This window comes from Scylla paramamosain, chromosome 12 (assembly GCF_035594125.1).
Source record: "Scylla paramamosain isolate STU-SP2022 chromosome 12, ASM3559412v1, whole genome shotgun sequence".
Classification (NCBI taxonomy): domain Eukaryota; kingdom Metazoa; phylum Arthropoda; class Malacostraca; order Decapoda; family Portunidae; genus Scylla; species Scylla paramamosain.
The window spans coordinates 21,342,948-21,358,400 of NC_087162.1; the positions used below are offsets into that span (position 1 = coordinate 21,342,948).

Sequence of the window (15,453 nt, forward strand, 5' to 3'; positions counted from 1 at the left end):
GAGAGAGAGAGAGAGAGAGAGAGAGAGAGAGAGAGAGAGAGAGAGAGAGAGAGAGAGAGAGAGAGAGAGAGAGAGAGAGAGAGAGAGAGAGAGAGAGAGAGTCTGAACACATTATCATAAACAGCCATTAGCGAAGAATCAAGGTCCTGCTGCAAAGTCTCAAGGGAAAAACTTTAAGAACGAAGAGTAATCAACCGCATAAATGAGCGAGCTTTGTGCCGTAATGACCTTACTTTACGGCAGGATGGGGAGGGGATATGAAGTAGGGAACAGGGAGGGAACACGGAGAGGACAGGCGGTATGGTATGGCAGGGCACAAAGAGAGAGAGAGGCAGGAAGGGAGGGGCCACATAGAAAACGTTAGGGCGTCAAGGCACCTTCTGTTATCTAAAGCATTCCTTGACGATGAGGACAAGGCGAAGACACTGATAAATAAAACAGTGCCAAGAGGAATTGTGGTGTTTTTGCGTGTGTGAATCAAACATGAGGACTGCAGGGCTTGGTGATGAAGGGACCACGAGGGACGTCACCTCCGCTAAGATATGGAAGACCCGCAGCCCCTCTGCACCCACCGACGTCCTTCCCCGAGACAGAGGGAGCTATGGGACTTCCTGAGCGCCGCTGTACCTTTGTGTTGTCCCTGTCCCTGCGTCGTCCGTCGTCACGCAGCACGCACACACACACACACACACACACACACACACACACACACACACACACACACACACACACACACACACACACATGGACTCGTTTCACCCACACTCTCAGCATGTCAGCCTCACAGCCTCCATGTCTTGTGTAACTGTAAGCCAAATCACTAACTCCTCCCCCCTTCACTCTCCCTTTGCGTAGGCCCACCAAGCCACTCCCTCCCAAGCCATAGGTATAAAACAGCTCCCCCTATCCTTTACCAGATGCTGTGTGTTTTCTGTTAATTCCAATTTTCTTTCCGCCACCAACAGCCGCGAGGATACGGCAGCAATGTCTCGCGATAAGAAATGGTAAGGGCACGGTAATCTCCTGTGTTGGTGTGTTGGCAGCTTGAGGCCGCGGCACGGTTGGTCTGAGCTCATCCCTTGCTCCGCTCTTTTTCGGTCTTCTGATGAGTGACATGAAGGGGAGATGGTTTGAAAGGCCCCTGGTGAGAAAAGAGGTGCTGGATGGATGGGGAGATGTCGAGTTGTGGCTGTGTTTTGTGTTCGCGGAGGCTATGCTGTGGTTGTGAGGGTGATGAGATACAACCCTCACTCCTCCTCCTCCTCCTCCTCCTCTTCTTTTTTCTCTTCCTCCTTGCGGTTTACCCAAGAGATTCAAACTAATTGGCGACTGTCTTGAGGTGTTGCGTGCTTCTCCTATTTATCTTCTTGCTTTTGCGAGAAAGAGTTTGATATCGAGTGGCAGTTGTGGTGGTGGTGGTGCTGGTCAAGGATAAAATGATGGCAGCGATATTGGATGGTGTTGTGAGATGCTAATGATGATGGTGATGATTTCTGATGTTACTGATGGCATCGTCGTGGTGGAGGTTTTGATGGTGATGGTGGTGATGACGATGTGATGTGATGCGGCTGTGGTTGTGTTGTGTTCATGATGGGTGATGTGTGACTCTCCATTGTGATTGAAGCACGCACGGCATTAGACAAAGAGGTACAGGTAGCAGTAGTGATAGGTAATGGCAACGGTAGTGCTAACAATAGAGGTCACGCTAATAGTCGTTGTGGGGATAGTGCTGGTAGAAGTGGTGCTAATAGAAGTACTCGCGGTAGTGCTGACAGTAGTAAAAGTAGTGCTGGTTAGTAATGTTAACAGCAGCAGCAGCATGGCCGAGGGACGAGCACAGATTAATGCAGCACTCAGGGAGCATCAGGGAGGCAGGCAATCACGCACACAGGCAGACTGACAGACACGTGGGAAAAATATTGACAGACGCAGATGTGGAGATAGAACGAAAGGGAATAAAAGTGTTGCATAATAGCTTGGCAAACGTGGACAGCGACACACACACACACACACACACACACACACACACACACACACACACACACACACACACACACACACACACGGTTGAAAGCTGCCAAGTCTTACTAAAAATATTCTAGAAAAAAGATTAATATATAGGCATTACAAATAATAAAATGAGATTATCAATTTTAATAATTACGCTGATGATGACAACAACAACAACAATGATAATGATAACAACAATAACCATAAAAACAATAACAATATCAGTAGTAGTAGTAGTAGTAGTAGTAGTAATAATAATAATAATAATAATAATAATAATAATAATAATAATAATAATAATAATAATAATAATAATAATAATAATAATAATAATAATAATAACGATAATAATTGCAATAATAAAAACAATATATATATATATATATATATATATATATATATATATATATATATATATATATATATATATATATATATATATATATATATATATATATAATGACAAGAGATGCATGTGTAAAAGAAATTGTCTGTGTACCTGTCTATATGCTTGTCTGTCTGTCTGTCTGTCTGTCGGCCCGTCTCTCTCTCTCTCTCTCTCTCTCTCTCTCTCTCTCTCTCTCTCTCTCTCTCTCTCTCTCTCTCTCTCTCTCTCTCTCTCTCTCTCTCTCTCTCAGCTAAATAAAAGAATTCTAAAGGTCACACGAAATGCTTAAATAAATCCGCACTGTGATTGTTCAGAGGGGGGAGGGAGGGGGTAGCGTTAGGTCAAACTGTGTGTGTGTGTGTGTGTGTGTGTGTGTGTGTGTGTGTGTGTGTGTGTGTGTGTGTGTGTGTGTGTGTGTGTGTGTGTGTGTGTGTGTGTGTGTGTGTGTGTATCGACCGTTCGTGAGAAGATTTCTTTTCGTTCTTGTTGTGGTTGTTGTTGTTGTTGTTGTTGTTTTTTTGTTGATGTTGCTGCAGTTGTATATTGTACATTGTATTTACTGTTGTTGCTGTATTTACTGTTGATGTTACTGTTGTTGATGTAGTTGGTGTTGTCATTGTTGTTGCTATTGTTGTTGGAGCTTAGCACATATACAAGCGAACATTTCTTCCGCAAACGTTTATTTTTCTCTCAACATTTCTTTTTTTATTCCTTTCTAAAACTACGAAATTCTTTGCCACATCTTTCAATGCAATTTTCTTCCTGACGCAACGTATTTCCCAACAGTGTACCGTGTTGTCTCTTTCGTCATCTCCGTAACACAGAAAAAAAATCAACTCGCAATATTTTCTCCTCTCAGACTTCATTGTCCTTGTAATTATGTCGCGGCTTTGTCTGGAAGAATTCCGCCTCGTCGCAACTTTTTGTCCTAGTTTTCCCGCGGTCTTGCTCTCTCAAAGTTCATGGGAGTGTGCCGTGTGTCGCTCTTTGTGGTCGACTTAGTGTTGCAGTTTTGCTTTGTGGCCTCGTCCTTAAAGTTGTTGTCTGTCAGCGCCCATCGGTTCATCCTGGTGTGGTTCTGTCCAGCTTTTGTCGCTCGTCCCGATGTGTTTGCTGATCATTCTTGCTCGCAGTTGTCATCCGTCGCGCGCCTCCGTCCTGTCCTGTCGTGTCGTGTCTTTGTTTTTCCAGCTGTTGTTTTGTCTTCACAGATGTTGTTTGTCGTGTCCCAATCTCCTTGTTTTGTCGTCTCTCTGTCTTCGCAGTTGATGTTTCGTGTGCCACCTTTCCTTTCTCCTCTCGTATTTTTGTCATTACCGCTGTCTGTCTTGTGACAATTTTGTCCTATTGTGCCTTCATCTTCACAGGTGTCTGTCTTTCTGTTTATTTTCGGTAATTTCGCGGTGTCCCGTCGTTTCTTCGTCCTCACAGGTGTTTGTCTGTCATGTCCCAAACATTTGTCCATGCCGTGCATCTTGTTTCCACAAGTGCAATCTGTCCATCGAATTTCCCAATGTGTTGTTCAGTCATGCCTTTGGCCTCAAAGCTGCTATCTGTCTGTCTGTCGTCTGTCCTGTATATTTCTGTCCCTTCGTGTCCTTAACGTTTTGTCCTGTTGGCTCTCTATCTTCACAGCTGCTCTCTGTCTGTCTGTCTGCCGTCTCCCCATGGCCTTGTCCTGTCACAGCTTTTGTAGTCCTCCGTTTCTCTGTCGCAGTGCCGTCGACATTCTCCTTCTCGTCCTCTTCCTTTATACCGACTTTTACTCTTAAGGCCAAAAAGGCGTTAAATGTATAGAAAAGTTTTAGTTTTATGCCTTAATGCATCCTAAGTACTACCTCTGAATACCGGAACATAGTATAGAAAAACTTAATAGCATAGAGTATCTTAAAGCACCGTAGTTATCAAAATTTAGTGTCCTAATATAGCATAGAATTTGACTATACATGTTGAACCCAAAAATTTTCTTCGAAAGGTTTCCTAAATTTTGCAGTACTTCGCATTAGACTGTCCTGTAGCATCCTTGACACTCCTGCATATCCTTAAGACTCCTCCACGCCACTCATTTCACGTCCAGTGGAAACAAAACGAACTGGATGCCTGCAAACCATCTCATCCGCCTAAACATATCTATGTATATAGTAACATTCCCACACACTAAATGGAAGAACTTAAAAACGAAAGGGAAGCTGCACAAAGCCAGTAGACCAACAAAAGGTCGTCCCTGTATAAAACATGCACATCTACGTATATCCTTATTCTTAAATCTACCTAATCTTCCTTTAAAGCTCCAGGTGATTCAGGACAAAACATCCTTGTCTAACCATAAATATCCCTATAATACCCACACCTACCCTAAGAATGTCAGCCTTATTATCCCTATCAAACTTAGAATATCCCTACTAAATACCCTGAAACATTTCACCAAACGACGGAACATCAACAAAAGGAAACCAAAGAACACTTCACACAACATGCGTTCTTGTCTGTCATGAAACACCGCCCACCTTCTCATACCCTTGCCTATCTTTAGAAATCTTCATTAAATATTAAGAAACACTTTAAATAAGGTAAGACATGCAGAATATTTCACGTGCACATTTTCTGTCACACACACACACACACACACACACACACACACACACACACATCCATCTCGTGAGACTCAACAGGATTCCACGTCTAAAAACATTCCCGTCACCTTTCGTGGAAGTAGCTCGGCGCGGACATCATAAGCTGAAGATACCGAAAAAGTATTTGCCGCGTTTTATAAATACATATATATTATTCTCACCTCGTGCTGATAAGGGTTTAGCTGTGACCTCCATTAGAGAGAGAGAGAGAGAGAGAGAGAGAGAGAGAGAGAGAGAGAGAGAGAGAGAGAGAGAGAGAGAGAGAGAGAGAGAGAGAGAGAGAGAGAGAGAGAGAGAGAGAGAGAGAGAGAGAGAGAGAGAGTGTGTGTGTGTGTGTGTTGCGTGTCTATCCAGATTGAAGACTGAAAGGAGTGTCACGTCAACGTCTTTTTTTTTTTTGGGGGGTTGGGGGTGGGGGACAGAGAACGAGAGGGCGACATAATGAGATGGGGACTCTCTCTCTCTCTCTCTCTCTCTCTCTCTCTCTCTCTCTCTCTCTCTCTCTCTCTCTCTCTCTCTCTCTCTCTCTCTCTCTCTCTCTCTTCTGACAAACAAAATAATCAACATCACCTTATTATCTTAACACTGCCTCGCGCATTTTTCCGTGCCTCATTAACACACCTGTGATACTCGCTTATTGTCTCTTGCCCAGGTGTCCATCATTTACTTCCCTCGTCACCAAGACAGAGAGAGAGAGAGAGAGAGAGAGAGAGAGAGAGAGAGAGAGAGAGAGAGAGAGAGAGAGAGAGAGAGAGAGAGAGAGAGAGAGAGAGAGAGAGTATAGGTATGTAACGAGCCTAACCAAAAATTTACAGCAATACAAAAGAGAGCGAAGTGGAAATCCTCGTAACGTGCAGCCAACCCCACACCACGCAGCGGAAGGGAAGGAAACGCGAGGGAATCGATAGTTCAAGGGAAATTATATATAGAACGCAGCACAAGAAACAGAACTGGAGTTTAATGTGTTAAAAATGTAGAGATATTTTTTTTTTAATGGATCTGGAGTAGGGTGAAAAAATAATAAAGGTGTCTGTTTCAATTTTTGTATACAGAACAGAGCTTACCACATAAATGAAAGGAAAATTGATCTGTATGGAAAGGAACTGCAGTACTTCTACACGTCCTGCATTTTCTAAGGTTATGAGCAATGATGAATAATAAAACTTCTTATCAGGATTATTCTTAGGAAAAAGATGGAAATTTTTTCTCACACTTATTTAAAAGACTCGGGCCCTAATTAGCAAATCAACCTGTTGCCATCCAGGTGAGTGAGGTGTCAGGTGTGGGCGAAGCGAGGTGCTGGGGGCAGGTGGAGGGGAGGTGTCACAGGTACTCCAATTAAAGTGGAGGCGGGCACTCCCTCCGCCAACCTTCCACCAGCACTCGGCTCCGTGTTCTTAAAGGTTTCGTCACCTCATCGCCACAACTTTTAGCAGGCTGCATTGAAAGCTATGGTTTTCAAGAGTGTTTTCATGATTCGAATATTACTTTCCAAGAGTGTTTTTATGGTGCTAGTAAGGATTCTTCATCTGTGGGGAAGTAAAACCACCTATGAGGGTCCGATTTATAATATCCATGGCCTTTGAAAGTAATCCCGTTGAGAGTTCAGTGTTTAAAAATACGATCCTTAGTAAGTTTGCTAAGCTTCCATCCATACAAGCTTTACCCACTCAGTCTTTACCCCCACAGCTTCACTCTCACGCCCATACGAGGGTCATACGTGCACTACTGCGTGATGTGTGATGCGTACAGGAAAATCCATACAACCGTCAGCAACACGCAGTAATTTATACGATATGAAATGCGTATACAAACAGAGATCCATACATATGCCATTCATACTACTGCGTAATGTGTATGGGATGCGTAAACAATACAGATCTAGACATGCATATACTCATGTCAGATATACATATAGGTACAGGGACTTTTAAGTTATGTTACATGTGCATTATACTCAGCGCCGCGTGTGCAATTCATACACGATGCTCGGATTTACGTACACTGCATTCATGTATGCGTGGAAAATGACACGTACAGTACAGTAGCACATGACACTACCTTCCTTACGTACATGTGATGCATACACGGATATACATGTATAAATTCTGTCCAACACACGAATCATACCAACACTTCCTCTGTGCATGACCTTCCTTGGAAATGGTTCTGTGCATGTTATCACTGCAAGTTGTGCATTTGCATTATTACATTTGTAAGCCTCAGTTTTGCATATATACTGAAAGTAGCTGAGGAATTAGTTTATTTTTACTATACTATATTGTTTAGATAACTTAGAGTCTTGATTATTATGACTGTCTTTCAATAGTTTGCATTCATATATAATTTACATTTAACTCTCATTTGACTGACTTGTTACCTTTCAATAAGTTATGATTGAGTAATGATTGTAGTTTAAGTTGATCGCCCACTCGTTCCTTACTGATTCTCCTCTTCCTCCTCCGCCTTCTCTTTCCCTCGTCGTCCTCCTCACGCCCCGCCGGGTTTAATGCTTCACAATCTCATTCACACCAGCGACCAAAGCCTCGTGACAGGAAAGCTGATTAGCCGGATCATGACAATTAGTTTAAAAGTCTTGATAATGAAACATAAATAGTCAGTTACATGAAAAAGTGTTAATAAAGGGTACAAGACGCTCTCAGCTTGGGAATAACACAGTGAAGCAATGAATCCGAATAAAGCGGAGAAGGACTTCCCTTAATCCTCTCTTCTTCCTCTGTCTTGTCCCTCTTTTCCCTCCCCTCCCTCCCTCTCTTATCTCCTTCCCTCCCTCCCTCCCCGTCCCAGTCCCCCACAACCCTCCCAACCATTAACAACATCATCATAATACTGAGTTCTATCTTTCTTATTGTCTGTTCAGACGTTCCCCCGACATCTACCTTTTTAGGAGGTCCTGCATCCGCCGCGGGGGTGCCTGTGACCACCGCCCTAACGATTGCTGCTACAACTCCTCCTGCCGGTGCAACCTGTGGGGGACCAACTGCAGGTGCCAGCGTATGGGTATCTTCCAGAACTGGGGGAAATAAAGTGTTGAAGCCGCCGTCAGTCACTCGCTTCCCCAGTGTCGCCCCGGGGACCTTACCGCACCTCGACTGCCTCCTTGTCGCTAACTTCCCCTTCCCTCCCTTTTCTTCCACCTCCCGATGCTCTCCCGCCCTCCGCTCTCTGATGGTTGAGCCCTTCTCCTATCGCGTCTTGTTCCCCATCGCGTCTTCGCCCCTGATTCGCCTCCCCACCACCGCTCTCCGCAATCTGATCCTCCCTCCCCGTGAGATCCCTGGCCGTACGCGTCCAGCCAGCCCCTGAGAGTAAGAGTTCTGTCTCATTCTATCGGAACACATATCAGTCACTCATACGACAAGCATTCGACTGACGGACGACGCCATTTGTTTGGTGTGTATATAGAGGTAGAAATAAAACAGAAAACAAACATAATAATAATAATAATAATAATAATAATAATAATAATAATAATAATAATAATAATAATAATAATAATAATACAAGAGATGTTCATTAAATCTAGAATTCCCTCTTCCTGGTCCTCCTCATCCTTCCAATCCTGCTCGCGCCCCAACCCTTCCCCACTCACCCCCTTCCTCTCCCTCCCCTCTCCCCGCAATATATATGTGTCCCCGTGACGGGTTTTGGTCGAGGTCAGCGGAGCGTCTCTCCCCACCTGTGTGTTGGGTGTACTCTTGTGTGGTTCAGGTATAATTATATCGCCGGTAACCTCCACTAATTATGTTTAAACGATGCATGTTCTTGGTTGCTGATCGGATATGAGCTATACTGCGGTGTGGATATTAGTCACTGGCTGATCCCCTCCTCCAGCCACTTGAATTAGCCAGTCACAATACTCACACCCCCAAGCCAGGATCTGATTGGGTATACTCCAGCCACATACCCTAATCAGGCCCAGGCTTAACGTATCTAACCTGTATCTTTTTAAACGAGAGAATTTTAAATCAGAGTGATTATCGAGTCATATGGTATAGATATATCATATATATATAATAAAGTGTCTATGTGTAGCAGCCTTTTTATTTTCATTCATGACCTGTGTGTGTGTGGGGAATGGGGAATGAGAGAGAGAGAGAGAGAGAGAGAGAGAGAGAGAGAGAGAGAGAGAGAGAGAGAGAGAGAGAGAGAGAGAGAGAGAGAGAGAGAGAGAGAGAGAGAGAGAGAGAGAGAGAGAGAGAGAGAGAGAGAGAGAATGGTCTCATTACTGTGTTGATTTACTAAAAAAAAAAAAAAAAAAGAAAAGAAAAAGAAAAAAAAATGACATCTGAACATATGAAAAGAAAATAGCAGCAGCATCAGCACCAGCGCCACCACCAGCACCACGGCGCGGCACAGTCCTCCCTACAGCCACTCCCGCAGCACCAGGTTAAGGCGGCGGGCAAGGGAAGTCTTCACGGCAGGTGGGTGGGTACACGTAACCGGATTAACCTCTCGCGGTGAAGGAACGCTTAACTATTCCCGGCACGCCCCACCAACACACTAGCGCACTCTTGTACAAGCCGGGCACGAAGTATTACTGAAAATACCAACCAACTTCCCCACAGAATTTATTATACTCAACACGTATAAAAGTTCTTAGCACCTCTGGGAACTCACTTAACCATTAGAGTCCCAGGGGCCTCTCAGAGCTTTTGAAAATTGTCTACTGCAAGTCAGAACTGTATAAAACTGGGGACTTCTAAACTGAGGATTCTCTTACACACACTACATAACTCACTGGCTGTAAGAGAGCAGCCACAGGACTCAATAAGGCTGTGTGATCTCAGCCATGCTAAAAATATATGCAGTAAAAGGCTGCCGGATTCAGGGAGTCAAGTGCTGTTTTGGACCACACTCAAGGAGAGAATTTGCGACAGTCTTCCCTAGAGCAACACTTGAGAGCAAAACATTAAGAGGCACACAGCATTACACGCACAGACGACAATCTTCCCTAGAGCAACACTTGAGAGCAGAACACTGAGAGGCACCACACAATATTATACGCACAGACATCTTCCCTTCCACTCCTAAAGTACACAAATGGGCAAAAAATGTCAGGTAGACTTAATAACAGATACACAGACACGCGACAAAATAAGCTCACTTTTTAGAGTTTCCTGCAGTTTACTTTTTAGAAGTTGCATATGAAGCCGTTTTTTCCGTCCTTTTTTTCTACTCGTCAGACTCTTGACACATTAAATAAACACAATGAAACCAAACATCAACGCCTTAATGACAAGCTAGAATTTTCTGGTTCTGTTTATCGACTTCTAAAGACTTTATGGGACCATTTTACCTTCTTGTTAAGGTAGAAATATTCAGACAATCAATCTGTCTGTCAAACCTACGAAAAACAATCTATTTAAAATGATGAATGGCCTTCCAAACACGCTGCGTGGCACATTACAAAAAAGAACGGTGGTAAAAATATATTTATTCTACGAACATGAAAAAAAAAAAAAGAGAAAACATATCCTAAACTTTTACACAAACTGGAATTAAAATGAAACTTCAAAAATGTATGAAATTAAAAACAAGCATAAATATTTACATAAAAACACGAAATGAGATTGGAATTTAGAACTCTCTCTCTCTCTCTCTCTCTCTCTCTCTCTCTCTCTCTCTCTCTCTCTCTCTCTCTCTCTCTCTCTCTCTCTCTCTCTCTCTCTCTCTCTCTCTCTCTCTATATATATATATATATATATATATATATATATATATATATATATATATATATATATATATATAATCATTATTTCCATTTCCATCTCCACCTCCCTCTCCCTCTCCTTTTTCTCCGCTTCCTCTCCCTCTTCTATCTATTTCTCCCTTTTAACTTTTTTAACTCTCCCTTTTCCTCTCCTCTCCCACTCCCTCCACTGTTATGACAATATCTGGCTAATTACACAAGACAGAACTAGCGCTCCGTAACTGGAAAATGAAGTCAAAGAAAGTTTCCTCGCAGGTACGAACCCCCAGCATTGCCACATTTAACTCCATGAAAAGGCGGAGGTACAACCACCATCTTTGTTTCAACACAACATCCCAACGTCGATAAGAGATGCAGAGACAAAACATCAACCCTTGCAAGGAGAGAAAGGCCCCTACTCTGAAACGCTTTGCTCCCTCACGACGACTACTTTCAAAGGCCACAGAGATGACTAGCGGGAATCTCTTAACAGTATTTATCCTACTACAATTGCAAAAATCTTGTTAATCTGTCACCAATAGAGTAAAAACACGCCAAAAAATAAATAACATGTAACTTTATCTACAGCCTTTCGAGAGTAGTGGAGGTGCGGCGCAGAAGTGTTTCAGAGTACGGTCCAAAAACGAGCGACAGATGATAAGCAGTGGTATGCAGGATCTGGCTGAGGGAAAGAAAGCAACATAAAAATGGTGTCCTGAAGTTAACGTAAGGTGACTTTATCCTCTGACTCTTACGGATTAATAGAATGCAGCGGAAGTTTACGACATACTTCTGAAAGACACAATTGAGCTGAAAGACACAATTGAGTAAAAGGAACGATGAAATCATTCTAACCTTTAAGCTTTTCACTGTTGCATTTTATTTTATTTTTTTTCCTATAATCACCTTTAAATTTTTAGACACTTAAATTTTGTCCTTATCTCTTGCATGGTTGCTTAGCCTGGGAAAAATAAAATTAACCTCTCATTTTCTCCTCTCTCTCTCTCTCTCTCTCTCTCTCTCTCTCTCTCTCTCTCTCTCTCTCTCTCTCTCTCTCTCTCTCTCTCTGTGTGTGTGTGTGTGTGTGTGTGTGTGTGTGTGTGTGTGTGTGTGTGTGTGTGTGTGTGTGTGTGTGTGTGTGTGTGTGTGTGTGTGTGTGTGTGTGTGTGTGTGTGTGTGTGTGTGTGTGTGTGCACGCGCGTGCTCGTCCAAGTTAGTAATTTCTCCCATTACTCTGAATTTCAACAAAAGACAACCAAGAAATGAAAAAGCGCCTCCTTAATTAAGCTTAGTAAAATGACCTGGTGAGAGGTGGAGTACAATTCTGAAAGTCACCAATGACAGGAAAAAGTTATCGAGTCATCCAAACCTTTCAATGCCTCCAGTTTCATTCTTGTTCAGTGAAAGAACATAAATAAGAACACAGGAAAGGAAACCACCGAATCGAGACGTGATAGTCCTTGCATGAAACGTCTAGGGTGATTCTAGTAAAATTACAATCAAAGAGATAATGTTGCTAAGAACCATTACGGACAGGGAAGCAGACAGGGCACAGAGGTAAGTGGACAAATAAAAAATAAAAAAAAAATAAAAAAAAGCACAATGCAAAGACGAGTAAAATGAAACATGAATAAACTTACAAAAAAAAAAAAAAAAAAAAAAAAACTGAACACAGTAAGAGACGGAAACACTGAGAGAACTGCAGATAGAAAACAAACAAGCAAGTATAAAGGAGGTAAGTAAACACCATGCAGAGACAAAAAGAGAAAGATACAAGAATAAATCAAAGGATAAAAAAAAAAGAATGACAAGTGAAGGAAACATTACAGAGAGGACGACAAACAGAAGAAAAATAGAAGCACACAGAAAACGCAGGTAAACGAGCGAGTAAACAAAACACAATGCAAAAGACTAAAAGGGAGAGAAACACGAATGAATACAAATAAAACATACAGGAAATTAAAAGTCAACAAATACAACGAAAGAAACAAAGAAATAATACAGAGACTTTCAGGGAGTGACAAATGTGAGAGAGGGGGTTCCTACACTTCTTTTAGCCCCTGGGCAGCTTCCCTTACATGTAGGAAAAAGATATACAGATAAACACAGGAGGAGGAGAGCTGGCCACAACCTGAGGGAGACACACGGAAATGAGAGTGTAGCCACCTCCGGCACTCCTTCAGAAGAGCGCCACCAGCCTCCCTCAACGATGCAGCGACGGGAAATACAGATGTAGAGAGAAGTAGGCAACAATATACCCGATGGTTCTGGGGATGTCCGCTGCACATTCCTTAGACTCGTATCCTTAAATATCTAGCATGCTTCCGAATGGCTATGATAGAAGTTACTGGGATTTTTTTTTCAAAGGTGTTTGTATGATTCTAGTGATGGTTTAAAAAGATTTCTGTATCGTGGATCGGGGTAATACCTATGAAAACCTGAGTAATTATCTGTGTGACATTTGAAAATGTATGGCAGAGGTAGAAATGGAAAGAAAATAGCATTAGTTTTGATGTACATAATCAATATGGACAGCGACTGAAGCAACGCCTGGTGTGTGCACGAAAATGTGAGTTGTGGGTTGGTCTCTGGGCACTCGTCTCGATCTTTTTGCATCCCTAGTTTTCTATGACGCACTTGTGGATTCAAGGAAAACCGATGAATTTCATGAACTCTATTTAGTTATTACTTTATTTAGTTATTAATTAGTTATTTACATATATCTACAACTTACGTGATCATATACAATTTTCCACACATATTAACATTTTTTGTACAATAATAAGAGTCACACAATATTACATACATATTCCTTGAGATTATTCATATTTAATATCTCGAAACACTTGAACAACGTATTTTCAATTAATATTTCTCCACAAAATTAACATTCAATAATAAAACACGTCCAACGCATTCTCAATCTCCCCTTTCCACGACACTTGTATTGCCTGATTTCGGAGTGTCAGTGCATTGCTAACTAACCATATTGAGGGCTGGCGAGGCAATGCCAGGTACATCTACGAGGATGAGGAAAATCTGCTACGTATTCGTTACTAAGGATTAATATTGTCTGATTTCAAGTGTCTCCGTATCGTTAGTGTCTACAGCACCCATAAAGACAATTCCAAAGATTTACATTTACATCGCAATTAAAGAAAACCTGTTAGATTCCAATGATTGGAGACGTGTATTGATAGTCTCAAGTCTGGCATTCCTAGTAATGCAGATGAGAAGCGGTCGTTTACGTGAATGCTTTCAAGCTATCTGAAAAAAAAACATATACTTCCACTTAAGACACTTTTCAGCTTTCCTTTGCAAATTAATTGAATTCTTTGATGCGCTCTTAGCCTTATTTCTTTATTTTTTTAACACTTTTTTTTCCACGCAGCATTCTATAGATTTTCAAAGAGTGTGTTCTCAGTCTTTCCCTTGATCAAGTAAATATAGTTCACTGAGAGTAATTTTTCGTAAAACGCATTTTGCGATCAACGCATGATTTCCGTTCTTCTTCAATGCAATCTTATCCATACATTTTTCAAAAAGAGTGAATTAAACGCGTACAAAAGGCTCATTCAGACTTGTTCGCATATCTAAAAGTTCCATCAGTGAATCCTGTTAATCTGCGTGCAGCATTAACCACTTCCGTGCACGTGTGGTTCAGATTTAGGTCGCCCCAAATTATGAATCTAAAAACTTTTCTTCACCAAAGTTCAGTGTTTAACAGGAGAAAGAGGACGAATCAGGAGAGGACGACGAGAATGAGGAAGAGGAGGAAGAGGAGGACGATGAGGAAGAGAACGTGGAAAAAAAAAAGAGGAGGAGGAACACAAAAATCCAAACACTACCTTTACAGTAATGACAACCTCCACCACCACACTCATCATCATCATCATACTAATTATCAGTGCGGCTTAAAGTGTGAGCAGCAAGCAAGCAGACAGGACACGATGAGTGGTGAGATGGGGGTTGGGGTGGAGTGGGGGGTGGGTGGGGGATGGGTTGTAAGCATGCGTAGGCGCGGGTTTGGGGGGGTTAGGGGAGGGGGATGTGAGGACCAGAACTCATTAACGCAGTGTCACTTGCACTCATTAACTAATTTGTCTTCATAAATTTACATTTCTCATTGCAAAGGAGACACTTCATTAAATTTGTCTCAGGTGAGTTATTTAAAATATATTCTTTGTTGTTAAGTCTGAGCGCTTTACCTGAGGGCCCTCCTCCTTCTCTCCCTCCACCCCTCCCTACCTTCCTCCTCCTCGCTCTTTCCCTCCCTCCTTATCTTTCTCCCTCTCCTAATCTCCCCTCCCCTACATTCCTCCCACCTTCCTTGCTCTCCTTCCCACCCACCTACCGTCTCTTCCTTTCCTCTTACTCTGCCTTCCATCCTCCTCTCCCTCCCTCCCTCCCTCCCTCCCTCCCTCTTCCAATTGCCTTGGTTTAAAAATCTTTCCTTCACCACTAGAGAGAGAGAGAGAGAGAGAGAGAGAGAGAGAGAGAGAGAGAGAGAGAGAGAGAGAGAGAGAGAGAGAGAGAGAGAGAGAGAGAGAGAGAGAGCTTACCTGCGGATCATTAATACTAACGCGTCAGGAGCAGATCCTTCACCATCCCTGCAATTAATTCAACGCACGCTTTTTTTTCTTTCTGTCTCTCTGTCTCACTCACTCTCTTTCTCACATGACGGATCGAGAAAAAAAAAAAAAGAAAAA

General features: G+C 42.4%; 2 protein-coding genes across 6 annotated transcripts in view; one reads left to right on the forward strand and one right to left on the reverse strand.

The window, feature by feature from the left end:
- The window catches only part of LOC135105858 (U8-agatoxin-Ao1a-like), a 15,893-nt gene extending 6,807 nt beyond the window's left edge, over positions 1-9,086 (forward strand). Inside the window, exons 2-3 of the mRNA XM_064014483.1 lie at positions 966-1,004; positions 7,940-9,086. Of these exons, the coding sequence (XP_063870553.1) occupies positions 966-1,004; positions 7,940-8,078 (178 nt within the window). The 3' untranslated portion in view covers positions 8,079-9,086. The remainder of the gene's footprint in view (positions 1-965; positions 1,005-7,939) is intronic.
- Positions 1-15,453, reverse strand: part of LOC135106094 (RING finger protein 37-like) — a 350,223-nt gene that overhangs the window by 178,557 nt on the left and 156,213 nt on the right. The gene's annotated exons all lie outside the window — the stretch shown is intronic.